General features: G+C 57.9%; 1 protein-coding gene across 5 annotated transcripts in view; it reads left to right on the top strand.

Moving 5' to 3' along the window:
* LOC148835491 (cyclin-dependent kinase 17-like) overlaps positions 1–13,732 on the top strand; it is a 40,251-nt gene that overhangs the window by 18,925 nt on the left and 7,594 nt on the right. For 3 of the 5 annotated variants that reach the window (XM_088917225.1, XM_088917227.1, XM_088917224.1), the window contains 13 exons: positions 3,360–3,493; positions 4,200–4,325; positions 6,352–6,408; positions 8,724–8,838; positions 9,048–9,142; positions 9,320–9,382; positions 9,818–9,941; positions 11,035–11,155; positions 11,739–11,836; positions 11,973–12,078; positions 12,641–12,683; positions 13,049–13,139; positions 13,559–13,636. In XM_088917225.1, coding sequence (XP_088773351.1) covers positions 3,360–3,493; positions 4,200–4,325; positions 6,352–6,408; positions 8,724–8,838; positions 9,048–9,142; positions 9,320–9,382; positions 9,818–9,941; positions 11,035–11,155; positions 11,739–11,836; positions 11,973–12,078; positions 12,641–12,683; positions 13,049–13,139; positions 13,559–13,636 — 1,251 coding nt within the window. Of the gene's footprint in view, positions 1–837; positions 1,541–3,359; positions 3,494–4,199; positions 4,326–6,351; positions 6,409–8,723; positions 8,839–9,047; positions 9,143–9,319; positions 9,383–9,817; positions 9,942–11,034; positions 11,156–11,738; positions 11,837–11,972; positions 12,079–12,640; positions 12,684–13,048; positions 13,140–13,558; positions 13,637–13,732 lie in introns of those variants that run through there. The other 2 variants (XM_088917228.1, XM_088917226.1) reach the window with 2 other exon arrangements.

Genomic DNA, 13,732 nt, shown 5'->3' with positions numbered 1-13,732 from the left:
TGGCTCTGCGGGGGAGAAGCTACAGGAAGCTGGTATTGGGGTAGGGCGTCGGCAGCAGGGGGGGGTACGCACCCCCAGGCCTCGATGGGGAGGCGCACATCCTCCCACCAAAGGCTGTGCCTGCTGGGCGTTGCGCCCCGCGATGGAGAGGTTCCCCGAGGGGCAGCACTCGCGCTCTCATTGAACTCGCCTTCGGTGCGGGGTGGTCTCTGAGCTGTGATAATGAGGGCTGGGCTGGGGGGGGGCAGCGGCAGGCGGGGTGTCTGCAGAGCAGTCGGCCAGGACTCTCCCGTGGGCGGGAAGGGGTTAAGCACGCCTCCGTCTCTCCGTGTTTTTGCGGGGCTCCTGTCGGAGATGAATAACGGCCAGTGTTCCCAGGCTGTCTCTGGGGAGTGGCGCCGCTCAGACACTGGCCTGTTCAGGCCCTGCGGCTGGCGGGGAGAGGGAGGGAGGCTGTGGACGGGCACTGGAGTGAGCTCACTGTTTGCACTGAGGGAGCGATTGAAAGAGCGCAGCGCAGATTGGAAGGAGAGAGAGAGAGACTGGCGGACCGGACTGACCCGACTGTTTGAAGGGAGGGAGGGAGAGAGAAAGGAGGGAGCAACTGTGTAGCTTTCAGTTCCATGAGAGCAGGCTGCTCCACTGTGTTCTCCCAGATCGGAGGAGACGGGGGGGCTGGGAATCGGAGAGCAGGTTTGTCCTCTGTTGGGGAGAGGAGGGGGGTGCACGTTCACGCTAGTTAGCTGGTATTTCCACTGTTTGTGTCGGGGGGAGGGAGAGAGAGAGAGAGAGACAACACCGTTGGTATTTCCTCCGCGAACAGGCAGGCGAGACAAAAGAGTCGCACAGACGGGCTGGCAGGCAGGGAGCTGACGTGCGGAGCAGGGAAAGAGGAGCAGACCTGGGCACGCAGGGAGAGGACAGAGGAAAAGGCCGGGATCCCGTGATTTCTGAGGATCGGGAGGGGAGCAGGGAGGGCCAGAGGGCCGGAGGAGAGGAGAGGGAGAATAAGCTCCGTGGGGCTGCAGCGGGAGCTGGTGGCCTTCCTCCAGGTCCGGAAGGGGCTCTGCTTCCCGGACAGCCAGCGGGTTCAGCCGCTCTCTCTGGGGATGCGGGACAGGCACCTGCCTGCCTCACCTGCGTGTCCGTCAGCCCGGCGGGCAGTATGGGGCCAGACGCTCCTGTCGGCGTAGCTCGTTTTGAGACCGGCTTCCGTCTGCTGCTGTTTTGGAGGGATGCTGGATTTTGATCCTTCTTTCGAAGGACGGAAGATCTTCCTCTGCTGGGCACGGGGTGAAGCTGAGGCGTCTTGGGGGTGGGGGTTTAATCTCTCTTGGAAACCCCGCTTTGGACAGACAGTGGGACTTGGAACTTTTCCTTCCTGTTAAGAAATAAATAGCTAAATCGAACCCGAGCCTCTCGCTGCGCGGCCCCTCTTGAGGGGCGAGGATGGGGGACCCCGGCCGGGAGCCCCAGAGGCTCTCCCCTTTCCGCATGCTGAAGATCCTGGAGACGTGCCGGCCCATCGGGAACCGCATCGGTGAGTCCCGCAGGGGAGGGGAAAGCCTGGAAACATGTCGGGAGAGATCCGTGCTCGGCAGGGGGAGGGGGTGGGGGTGAGTGTGCGTGTGCCCCCCCCCCCAGTCCTCGCGGTCAGGAAGGCAGACCCGTGTAGGCCAGGAGCCAGTGCCAGGTGAAGATTTGGACCCGCGGTTCCTGATTCCCTGAGAATCCCTTGGGAATCCCTCTCCCCGCTCTCTTTCGGAGAACTCGGGACGGAGCGGTGGGTTATGTGCCGTGGCGTGGCGGGCAGTCAGGCGAGGGGTCTCAGGGGCTCTGTCGCAGTCGGGGTGCGCACGAAGGAGCCTGGGTCCGTGCGCAAAGAGAGGGGGAGGCAGGGAATTTCGTATTCGCTGCTGTCACTGGTGGTCCCGGAACCCTGCGGCGATTGGGCCGTGGCAGGGAGAGCTGGGATAGCTTGACGACTGGGATAGCGTCGAGAGGCAGAAATGAGAGCCTGAGCCGTTTTGCCCCGTTATGCTCGTGTATTGATTTGCGGACTTGTGTCTTACTGTGAAACGATCAAGGAATCTGCTTTGCAAAAGGACCTGCCGGTCGTTTCCCCTTGTACCCTCTCGCTTTTGCTTCCCGTTGGTCCTGATGTAGTCTGCCTTGTCTTTGTCAGTCACCTTCTGGATTTCAACTTCTTGTATTGAGGCCCTTTGTGTGCAAAACCTGCGGAGGTCCAGTTCCTGTCACCTGCCTGCCTGTGACATTTGTGGTTGAGGACTCTGTCCGGGTTGATTGTGGGTCAGAACTCTGTCCGGGTTCTTTCTGGGCCGGTGGTGTCTGCGCAGCTGTGTGAGGTATTAACAGCAGCACTCTTGAAATGAGGCAGGATCTGTGCATGATGAGCTTCCCTTTTTCCTGCCTGCACATGTATACGGCCTGTGCCTCCCTTGTCAGAGTCCCAGCTGTGATCTGAAGGACAGCCGCCCTGCCTGTCTTGTCTGCTGTGGGAGACTGAGCCCCCTGCAGCAGCAGCGAAGGTTCGTCTGTCCCCCGAGGCCACTGTGAGAGGGAAGGATGTTTGATTATGTGGAAGAAGCTGTTTGCCTCACAGTGGAAGAGGCGAGATGAGCCTGTGTCCTCTGCAGCGATTTGTCATTACCGTAGATCCCAGTTCTAACTGTGCAGAGCTCCTGCCAGTGCTCTCCTCCTCCTGAGCTTAATTAAGAGAACGGGGCTAGAGCTTGTGAGTTCCTCCAAGTGTGAATCTCTATATATATATACATGCACGCTGATTTTCGATGACACAAAATTACCAGCTGCTTGTGTGTAAGAATGTGCCTCACAGCGATCATAAAAATAGTGCTTCTGGTAGGTATTGGCGGGGATCGTTTTACTGATGTCATAAGAAGCTCGTCTGCAGCTACAAATGTCCCATCTCCAGCCAGTGCGTGTGTACAGTACAATCCGTCTGCAGACGGCCAGATCCCAAGGACGAGAGCGATTTCCAGCCACACCTCATGTGTTTAATGCACAGTGCCTGAGCTGGCGGCGGACCGGAGGAGGTGCTGTTCGCCCTGCGCGGTGTGGCCGGGCCGCAGGGTCCGACCGGCAGCGCCCCCGGACGCGGCGCGGCTCCGGCTCGTCGTGAGGGGGCGACTCCTTCCCCAGTTGTGGAAGCGGGCGCTGGGAGACGCGGTGGCAAATCGCGATTCAGAAAGGACTAATGAACCCAGCTGAGGGTCCGATTATTAAAGCCGGGAATGAGAATGGAGGCCGGGGGGCGGGGGGGGGGGGGCAAGACTGGGCCCGGAGCGGCGGTGATGACGCCCCGTCCGTCTCCCCCGCAGGCATCGTCCACGAGAACGTGAAGATGGGGTCGGACGGGGAGAGCGACCAGGCGTCCGGCACCTCCTCGGACGAGGTCCAGAGCCCGGTCCGGGTCCGCATGAGGAACAGCAGCCACCGCCGGATCTCCACAGAGGTACGCACCCCGGCAGCGGGCCAGCCCCTTATCAGAGAGCAGCTCTCTCCCCTCTCCCTGTCCCAGGACATTAACGAGCGCCTGTCTCTCACCCTCTCTCTCTCTGTCTCTCTCTGTCCCTGGACATCAACGAGCGCCTGTCTCTCTCTCTCTGTCTCTCTCTGTCCCTGGACATTAACAAGCGCCTGTCTCTCACCCTCTCTCTCTCTGTCCCTGGACATTAACAAGCGCCTGTCTCTCACCCTCTCTCTCTCTGTCCCTGGACATTAACGAGCGCCTGTCTCTCTCTCTCTGTCCCTGGACATTAACGAGCGCCTGTCTCTCACCCTCTCTCTCTCTGTCTCTCTCTGTCCCTGGACATTAACGAGCGCCTGTCTCTCACCCTCTCTCTCTCTGTCTCTCTCTGTCCCTGGACATTAACGAGCGCCTGTCTCTCTCTCTCTTTGTCCCAGGACATTAACGAGCACCTGTCTCTCTCTCTCTCTGTCCCTGGACATTAACGAGCGCCTGTCTCTCTCTCTCTCGGTCCCTGGACATTAACAAGCGCCTGTCTCTCACCCTCTCTCTCTCTGTCTCTCTCTGTCCCTGGACATTAACGAGCGCCTGTCTCTCTCTCTTTGTCCCAGGACATTAACGAGCACCTGTCTCTCTCTCTCTCTGTCCCAGGACATTAACGAGCGCCTGTCTCTCTCTCCCTCTCCCCCAGGACATTAACAAGCGCCTGTCCCTCCCTGCGGACATCCGGCTGCCGGAGGGGTATCTGGAGAAGTTCGCCATGAACAGCCCGCCCTTCGACAAGCCCCTGAGCCGCAGGCTCCGCCGCGCCTCGCTGGTGAGTGTCGCCGCCGGCGGCACCAGTACCGCAGGGGCTGACCCTCCGGGCTCGGCCCGGAGCACGCCAAGGCTGTAAGAACGCGTTTCCAACATTAGCCGTCTTCTTTTGAGAGTTGGTTTGTAAAGCAAGGAAAAACCCCTTTAAGAAGGCAGCTGCTCTTGGTTAAGAGTTTCGGGGGGAGCATAGAAATAGTCGACAAGGACAGATGGACACTGACCGCAGGTACTGAAACCCCAGAGCTGGTGGAATGCGCCGCGGTCAGTCGGCGATTCTGGCGTGCGTGCCAGTGGACAAATACCGAGCCGAGAGCAGCGCGTACAGAATGTGGCAACGTGTGTGGCGTATGTGTGTTCAGCTGGTAAATGTTAAGAGAGCTGGGGTCCTGACTCAGGGCTCTGCTGGTCTCCCGTCCTGTCAGGTGCCTGCAGCGTCTTCTCCTCTCCATCTGTCCCTCGTGGTGCCCAGCTGGCGTGATGCCCTCTTGGCCATGCTTCTCGAGACTGAAAGCACCCCCCCCCCCCCCCCCCCTCACTGTTCTGCACCAGCTGTCCCTACTTGTCACGGCAGGGAGAGGGGGGTGTTAACGGTGAATTATTGATCAGCTTGTTGATAACCGGCCCTTGAAGGAACTTCGCTCTCCTGCCCAGGAACTGGCACGAGCCGCGTGGCAGAACGGGAGAGGTGGAGCCTCTTCCTGGAGCTTTAAATCGGAAATGAAATCGTTCACCCTGAAACGGCCTCGGGAAGTAGAGGAAGGCAGCTCCATCCGAAAGCGAGGAGGTGTCCCTAATAAAATGGCCGCCCCCGTCTCTGAGCTCAGTGCTGCCGCGAGGGGGCGGCAGTCGTTCCCTGCCCTGTTCCGGAGCTCGGTTGAGATGTTAGGTTTTACAGGACCTCTCCTGGCGGGGGATTCGGGGCGTGTGGCACGTCGCCCTGTTGCCTATTCCCTGGCACAGAGCTGGGGGTCACTCCGCCGCTGGCCTGGCACGCTCGGTGTGTTTCCTGCCCGAACCCCCGACTGGCAGCGCTGGCGCCCCCCGGTGTCCAGCTGGTGACAGCGCTGCCCGTGTAAAGATCAGGCGGGTGTATTTTTGCTGGAGAGGTTCCGTGTCGCCCCGGGGCGCGGCGGTGGGCTGAGCCCGATCAGGAGGAGACGGAGGGTGGGCAGCGACTGGACGAGAGCGGAGAGGGGCCGCGGATGGATTTGAGCACGTGGGGCCCCGGGGCGGCGAGGAGACGAGTCCGTGCGCTGCTCGTTCCTTCTGCTTGAGCGGTGGCCCAGAAACAGCCGCGTCGGTGGCGTGATCTCAGCCGCTGCCCCGCACCGCCGAAGCTGGCTGATGAAGGTGGGGGGGGGGGGGACGGGGTTCGCTCTGGGCGGTCTCGTCTCAGGCAGCCACCCCCCCCCCCCCTGCCCGCACTCCGCAGTGCCGCAGTGAGCGTGAGAGCGCTGGAGAGGATGTGTCAGCCCTCAGCTTTGACAGGGAATGTGGCGTGCGTGGGACCAGAACTCCCAGCACGCAGAAGAAGCAGACTTCAGCCCTGGCTTGTGAGCTTGTCGTGCCAGGGCCTGACACAGATGCTCGCGCATGGTTTGGTACAGCCCCCTCCATCATTCCTATACCCCGATCCCTTCCAAATTCTTAGAACAGCCGACCCCTTTCATCCCGTCTTTAAGTGTCCCAGGTAAACTGACTTGTCCTGCAGCCTGAGGCCATCACCAGAGGAGCATTACAAAAGTCAGACACTCCACCAGGATTTGAGAAGGACAGGTTTCCCTGCAGCTTCTGCTTTGTTTGGTTTTCCTATTTGTTTTCCGTGTGGCACTTGGAGCGCACTCCCTGTACTAACATTGCTGTAGGCGTGAACGTCATTGTGATTGCAGTTATTGTACTGTGTGCCCTTCTGCACTGCAGTCACCTCTGTTGTGTAATGTTGTACCCGACGGGTCCTGTGGCAGATGCCAGGATAAAGGTGTCTGGCAGTGCAGACTGCTAACTTCCTGCTGCTCTTGTCTTTGCAGTCTGAGATTGGGTTTGGGAAGCTGGAGACGTACGTTAAACTGGACAAACTGGGAGAGGTAAGAGGAGATAACGACACTGTAATATCCAGCCTATGAATGGTGGCATATAGAACTAAATATTCATGAAGCAGAATTCAAAGGCTCTTTAAACAGGTTGTGCATGGCCACAATTGGCGTTTCTTACAGTATCTCACAATATTCAGTTTATTTAATCTTTTTTACATCTAATTTAAAGGTATGCCTTTCTGTCTGGCCTATTTAATTTTCACCTACACTGTAAAGTATTGGCCTATGGCCTGTTCTTCTTATCCAGACAAAGCAGGGACACGCATCTCAGAGCTCTTGTATCATCTCCGAGTGTGAGCTTGTTATTCAGGCATTGGGTCACATGACTCCGAGCAACTCTACTTAGAGCTCCTGTTTCATCTTGGATGAGTATGAGCTCATTATTCAGGTAAAGCAGAGACGCACAGCACTGAGCAACACCACTCAAAGCTCCTGTTTCTTCTCTGATGAGTGCGAGCTCGTTACTCAGGTAAAGCAGACACACCACTCAGAGCTCCTGTTTCTTCTCTGATGAGATCTGAATGTTCATGGCACTGAGGAAATGCTTCATTAAAACTTCATGCCCTATCAGGTATCCTGTGCTCCCTGTTTGCATGGAAGGTGCTGTCTAACAGATTTTTTTTCCCCCCTGAGCGATGCACCCGAGGGTTTTTAATTCTTTAAAGTGCTTCTTTAAAGTAGCGCGTCTGTCAGGCAAAAAAAGGATGTAGATTCACCCGAAACTGTCTCCTGCACGTCACACACTAGAGTTCGATTCCACGCTTCTGTACTTTATTCATTTAGTCGGTGCCTGCGGCAAAGTTTTGTGGGAAAGTTTGGTTCGTAGATGTTCCCCTGCCTCCTCTTCCTCGCTCCCTCTTCCTCTCCTGCCATCCCTGCGCCAGGAGGCGCATCGTCGTGGCGGCCCTCTGCAGCAGGCAGGCGGCGATGCGCCCCGACAGGGCGCCCCATGCGCCCTCCTCCAGCCCGCCGGGCAGCGGTGGCCCCCCCTGCCCGCCGGCATCGCCCCCGGCCGGCCGGTCCCGGCCCCCCGCCCGCTCCAGCAGCTCCAGCGCCTGCTCCACGTGGAAGAGGGCCGCCCCCAGGCTGCCGGCCGCGGCCGCTCCCTGCCCGTGCGGGTCGAGTGCGGGTACCCCTGGCGCCGAGGACGGGGGCGCGGCCCCGGGTGCCGTGGGGGCGCGCGCTGTGGGCGGTGTGTCCGAGGTGTCGGCAGCCCCTGGTCCCTGCGCCCGCGGGGTTCCTGCGGTGATCGCTGGGGGGGGGCCCTGGGCTGCTGCGGGCTCCGTGTCGGTTTCTGTCATGGCCGGCCCTCCTGCTCCTGTCTCCATTTCGACTGCTGCTTTCATCCTGGCCGTCTCTGTTGCTGCTGTCCCTGCCCCCGTGTCTGTGTCTGTTGCTGCTGTCCCTGTGTCTGTGTCTGCCCCTGTGTCTGTTGCTGCTGTCCCTGCCCCCATGTCTGTGTCTGTTGCTGCTGTCCCTGTGTCTGTGTCTGCCCCTGTGTCTGTTGCTGCTGTCCCTGCCCCCGTGTCTGTGTCTGTTGCTGCTGTCCCTGTGTCTGTGTCTGCCCCTGTGTCTGTTGCTGCTGTCCCTGCCCCCATGTCTGTGTCTGTTGCTGCTGTCCCTGTGTCTGTTGCTGCTGTCACTGTCCCCGTGTCTGTGTCTGTTGCTGGGACAGGAGGTGGGTAAGTCTGGGGGCTCTGGACTCCAGGTGTTCTAGAGCGCTGCTGGACATTCCGGTGGTCGCCAGGGAAACCTGAAGGTCCAGAGATGATGTCATTTGCACTTCACTATTCATTCTAAATAAAAAAAGGAAAACGAATGTAGACATCAGCACAGGTAGCAGTAGCCTGTTGTGCCTGTGTGCAAAAACAAAAGACGGGTCACAATCGAGAGGAGGACCTGAGGATCCCATCCAGCTGTTTCTCTACAGAACCAGGGAATCGGCTTCAACGCCACAGCTGGGCGGTTCGTTCCACACTCCCACCACCCTTTGCGTAAAAAGAACAAACAACAAATCTGGGACCAAAAACAACAAATGGCTGCAAAACAAGTATAATAAAAACACAGCTATGCAATCTTCCTGACAGATAAGGCTTTTGCTTCACATCGATCACCAAAGAAGCTCTGTTACATGATGTGTTCCAAGTTACAGTCTAGAGCGATTGTGCAAGACTTGCTGTTCTTGTCTGTTCACTTCACCCCTCTGGTCCCCGTTTCCCCTGTATGTTCGGAAGAAGTCCGGGGGGTTGTCCTTGTCGGGGTCCCCCCCGTAGTCTTCCCTGCTCAAGCCTGCCTCTCTCCCGCAGGGCACCTACGCCACGGTGTTCAAGGGGCGCAGCAAGCTGACCGACAACCTGGTGGCCTTGAAGGAGATCAGGCTGGAGCACGAGGAGGGGGCGCCCTGCACGGCCATCAGAGAAGGTAGGAGCACCCCTGGACACGGCTGCTTCCGGACTGTTACCCTGGGCGCGCCGAGATGAGCTGAGGTTTTCTTGATCTGGTTGGATGTTTTCTGACCTTTCTCTTTCCATCCCTCTCCTCTGTCCCCATCTCTCTCCAATCCCTCTCTCCTCTGTCCCCATCTCTCTCCAATCCCTCTCTCCTCTGTCCCCATCTCTCTCTGCTCCCAGTGTCGTTGCTGAAGGACCTGAAACACGCGAACATCGTCACTCTTCATGACATCATCCACACAGACAAGTGCCTGACCCTGGTCTTCGAGTACTTGGTGAGTCTGTCCGTCGCTGCCTCTCTCTCTCGTGCTGTGTGTGTCTGTGTGTGTCTTCTGTTGCCTGCCGGCTCCCTCAACTCCTTTCCTTCTGTTTAACTGGCTGAGGCAAGGGGCTGCTCGGTCTGGGGGGGGTCACTGACTGAAGCAGCCCGCCGTGCTATCGTGTGTTTTCAGGAAAAGGACCTGAAGCAGTACATGGACGACTGCAGGAACATCATGAGCGTGCACAACGTCAAGGTGAGGGTGTGGGTGTGGGCGTGGGCGGGACTGCTTTTCCGTTTGCCCGAGGGCTGTTTGAGACGGCGCAGCTCTTCGGCCCCGAACGTGGCTGCGGCGCTCGGACCCCTGCCCTGGCCCGACGGTACCTCCGTGAGCCCGCCTATTGTTTGAGCTGTCTGGGCTGGCCAGGCCGTCGGAGCCCGTGTGACTGTTGTGTGGCCCCTAGGTAAACAGCCTCTGTGCAGCGTGTGCTTGTGTTGTGGGTGTGGGAGTGTGCTTGTGCTATTGACTCACCAGGAGGGCATTGTGTACCCTGGATAGATCTGCCCGCTGGTTATTTATAAGTCTCGAGCTCGGGGGGGGGGGGGGGCGGCGGGTTGGGGTGTCCAAGCACAGTGCGTGCAGGTGGGCGGCCGCGGCGACCTCCGCTGACCCTTCCTCCCCCTCCGCCAGGTGTTCCTGTTCCAGCTGCTGCGCGGCCTGGCCTACTGCCACCGGCGCAAGGTCCTGCACCGCGACCTCAAGCCGCAGAACCTGCTGATCGGCGACCGGGGCGAGCTGAAGCTGGCCGACTTCGGTGAGAGCCGCGGGGGTTGACCCGTGGGGGTCGGCCTGTTCTCGGCCCGAGCGCTGGGTTCCCCCTCTCTGCTGGACCCCAGCAGCGGGCTGGAATAAGAGCCGCAGAACAGGTCCAAACGCCTCTTCTAGATGTTGGAGAGAAGGCTGCCCGGCCCCTCCTGCCTGTTACTTAGTTGTGTGGGGGTGTTAAGCTTACTGATCCCAGGATCTTATCCAGCTGGTTCTTGAAAGAAGCCGGAGCATCAGCTTTAGTAACGTGGCTGGGCAGCTTGGCCGAGGCCCCTGCGGCTCTTTGTATACAGCAAGTATACATTGTCTAAAGGTAACTCCTGTGACCAGTGTTTAATGCACTTTCTTATCGTTTCCACCAGTGTCCTCTGTTTTCATGGTTGTATGTATATGAAAACCCCTACTGTTTGCTGAGTATTCAGTACACTCCTCAGATGAAGTGATTAATACTCTACCTGGCATATATAGACATACCCTCTGCATGCCTGCTGTTTACAGACTGCGCACCAGGGGTCTGTAGCACATGACACAGGTGTAGGATCACCAAAGAGACTGATGAAGAAAACTGACGCAAAATGTCCATCAAAAATAGTCAAAAACGGAAAGCTGTAGTTCTGAATCCTAGTTCGTGTTCCTCTGAACTCACGATGCAGCTGGAAATATCTGGATGTGTCCTGTAGTGGCAGTCGGGCATCAGGCAGTGTTTGTGCCTGTGGCGCGCAGGACTGTGCGGGTCTGGTCATGGCTGGTCGAATTTCACTCTGGAGATTTTTATCATCTCGTGAGGAGGCTGCCACGTTTGTTTAGGCACATCTGTGTGTGCAGTTTGCATTCCAGTATTGCAGGTTCAGGCTAGAAATCGCCTGGATAATTGATATTGGATACGCCTGGATATTGACCTTTCCTGCTGGTTACTCTCTACGGTTACGAATACGGGATGCCTGTGCGTCTGTTTGCATTTGTAATGCAGAAATCTGTGTTTATCATCACTAGCTCGGTGGTTTTAATATCTTTTTTAGAAACATTTACTCCGAGACGCCCTCTCTCAGATATCTTCTTTTGTTGTCGTTGTTTTTTCCCAGGTTTGGCCCGGGCCAAGTCCGTCCCCACGAAGACGTACTCCAATGAGGTCGTGACCCTGTGGTACCGCCCCCCTGACGTCCTGCTGGGCTCCACGGAGTACTCCACCCCCATCGACATGTGGTGAGGCGCCTGCCCGCGTGGCACAGTGCCCGCGGCCCTCTGCCCTCTCCCCAGGGCCTGTCTCCTCCTCTCCCGGCATCTCCGGCGCGCGGGCAGGGACCGTCTCCACCTGCAATCAGGGGGAGGAGAGCTCTGACCTCGTTTCCTGCTCCTTGTTAATGCCCCCACCTCTTCTGCCCCAGTGCGCTGCACTAGAGCGCCGCGGTACTGGGGGCTGTGTCACGGCCTTCTCCGTGGGGTCTGCTGTGCCCCCCCCCCGTCGTCCTCCTTCGCCACGCATCACGCGCTCATCCGGGCCCACGGGGGGGGTCGGGCCGCGCCCCCCGTTTTCCCTTTCCCGTGGTTTAACGAGGAGCGGCTGCGAGCGAGCTGTAATGGGTCAGGGCCGGCTGCCGGAGCCAGTTTACCACGGTCTGCTGTTTCCTTTCAGGTCAGGCCCTCTGCTTTAAAAGCCGCAGGGAACGACGGTAAAAAAAACAACAAAAACAAAACGCGAGCAGGGAGCTTAAGTGCCTCCCTTACTCTTGCCCTCCTCTTGCTCTCTGGCTCTCCGTCCTCACCCCCCCCTCTCTGTTCTCTCCAGGGGAGTGGGCTGCATTTTCTACGAGATGGTGACCGGCCGGCCTCTGTTCCCCGGGTCCACAGTGGAGGATGAGCTGCACCTCATCTTCCGGATCCTGGGTAAGGCCGCCCTGCGCCCCTGCCTCTTCCTCACGCCCGGAGGTGCCCCTCGAGGGCAGCTCTCAGCGGGTGAGGTGGTGGGGACCTACCCCTCTCAGCCCTCTGTCTGAGCCGCGCTGTCTTCTCTCGTCTCCAGGGACGCCCACAGAAGAGACGTGGCCGGGCATCACAGCCAATGAGGAGTTCAAGTCCTACAACTTCCCCCGCTACCGCGCCGAGCCCCTGGTGAACCACGCGCCCAGGCACGGTCCCGCTGCCCGCCCGCCCCGACGCCTGCGACAGCTCTTGGGCACAGGGGGCTTGTGAGATGTACATCTCCAGCTTGTGCAAGGTGGCTCTGGAGCCGTTGCTCAGAGTGCGCCTGGCCGAGCAGCAGGAGCCATTAACCGGCGCCGAGAGAGCAAGGGGTGGTCGCTGAACGTACCGTTGACTTGCATGACTGGCTTAACCCCAGAATTGCCGGCTCGTTGAATTGAGTGTCTCATCCAGCCGTGTCTTGAAAAGAAGCCAGAGTACCTTCTTCAAAAAAACATGGCTGAGTTGTTGTCCCATAATGCTACAGCCCTTTGCGTAAAGTCTGCCTCCTGTCCTGCTTTGGAGGATGTCTTCCAGCCGTTTCTAGAAAACCCCAGGGTTCGAGACTCCCACGGCCTTCTCCTTTCATGTCTCCCCCCCCTCTGTCTCCCTGTGTCCAGTATGTCCAAGTCCCTTGTTCCCTTGACGTGTCCTGTTAAGCTGCGGGGGTGAGCAAACTGCCAGTGTTCTCCACTAACCTCAGCGCTGTGTGTGTCTGTCTGCCTGCAGGATAGACAGCGACGGGCTGGACCTGCTGTCGAAGCTGCTGCAGGTGAGTCTCTCGCCTCCGGGTACCAGGAAGGCCTGTGCTTCACACAGGTTCACACACACACACACACACACACACACACACACACACACACACTTGATCTTATAGAGGAACAAACTTTCTGGGCCCTTCGTTAATGAACAAGTTACAGTCTGGACATCAGGGTAGTTTTGTACCCGGAATTCTTTTTTGTATACACAAGTATAAAACATACTTGTTTTGGGGAATCTCCTCATATCTAGACATCCTGCGAACAGCTGCTTCATTGGTCTCATTTTCCTCTCCCTTCCACCTTTATTCCTGATCCGTACTCCACTTCGGAACTTGACTCTCCCTGCTCCTCTCTTTTACTTCCTCTCCCTCTCCAGTTTGAAGCGAAGACGAGGATCTCAGCGGAGGAGGCCCTTAGACACCCCTACTTCAGGAGTTTGGGGGAGCAGGTTCAGACGTTACCCGACAGTGAGTCCTCTCTCTCTCTCTCTCTCTCTCTCTCTCTCTCTCTGGAGTGTGTTAATGATCTGGGTTTTTTAAATACTTTGCAGAGGCTCTTAAACAGCAGGACGTGATGCTTTACGAATGTGCGAAGCACAAGGAATTGGTGTTGATGGATATATTTTCACTGTAAGTCGTGGAGAGCCTGTAACAGCACACACTGACGTTGAGAGGAAATGAATCTGGACAAGACGGGCTTCTTCTGCCCTCTAGTGGATGTATGTTGCACAGCATGCAGGGCTCGCCTTCTGATGAGCCACAGGAATAATTAATAAAAAGAATTCCTGACACTTATATAGCACTTTCCTAGACACTCCATTCAAAGCGCTTTATAACGGGTCAGAACCGGAGTGGGGGACTTCACTCGTCTTCCCTCTCCTCTCCAGCGGCGTCCATCTTCTCCGTGAAGGACATCCAGCTGCACAGGGACCCCGGCAAGCGGTCGACGGGACACCCCGAATCAGGTGAGGGGGGGGAGGGGGAACAGTCGCAGTTGCCGGATCTGGGGCTGGCTTCCCTGGAATCGCGAGCGTGCGAGTCCGATCGGATTGGGCATCTGG

This window comes from Atractosteus spatula, chromosome 5 (assembly GCF_055471065.1).
Source record: "Atractosteus spatula isolate fAtrSpa1 chromosome 5, fAtrSpa1.hap1, whole genome shotgun sequence".
Lineage (NCBI taxonomy): Eukaryota > Metazoa > Chordata > Actinopteri > Semionotiformes > Lepisosteidae > Atractosteus > Atractosteus spatula.
Note: the sequence above shows the minus strand (reverse complement) of the source record. Positions and strands in the feature narration are given on the sequence as shown.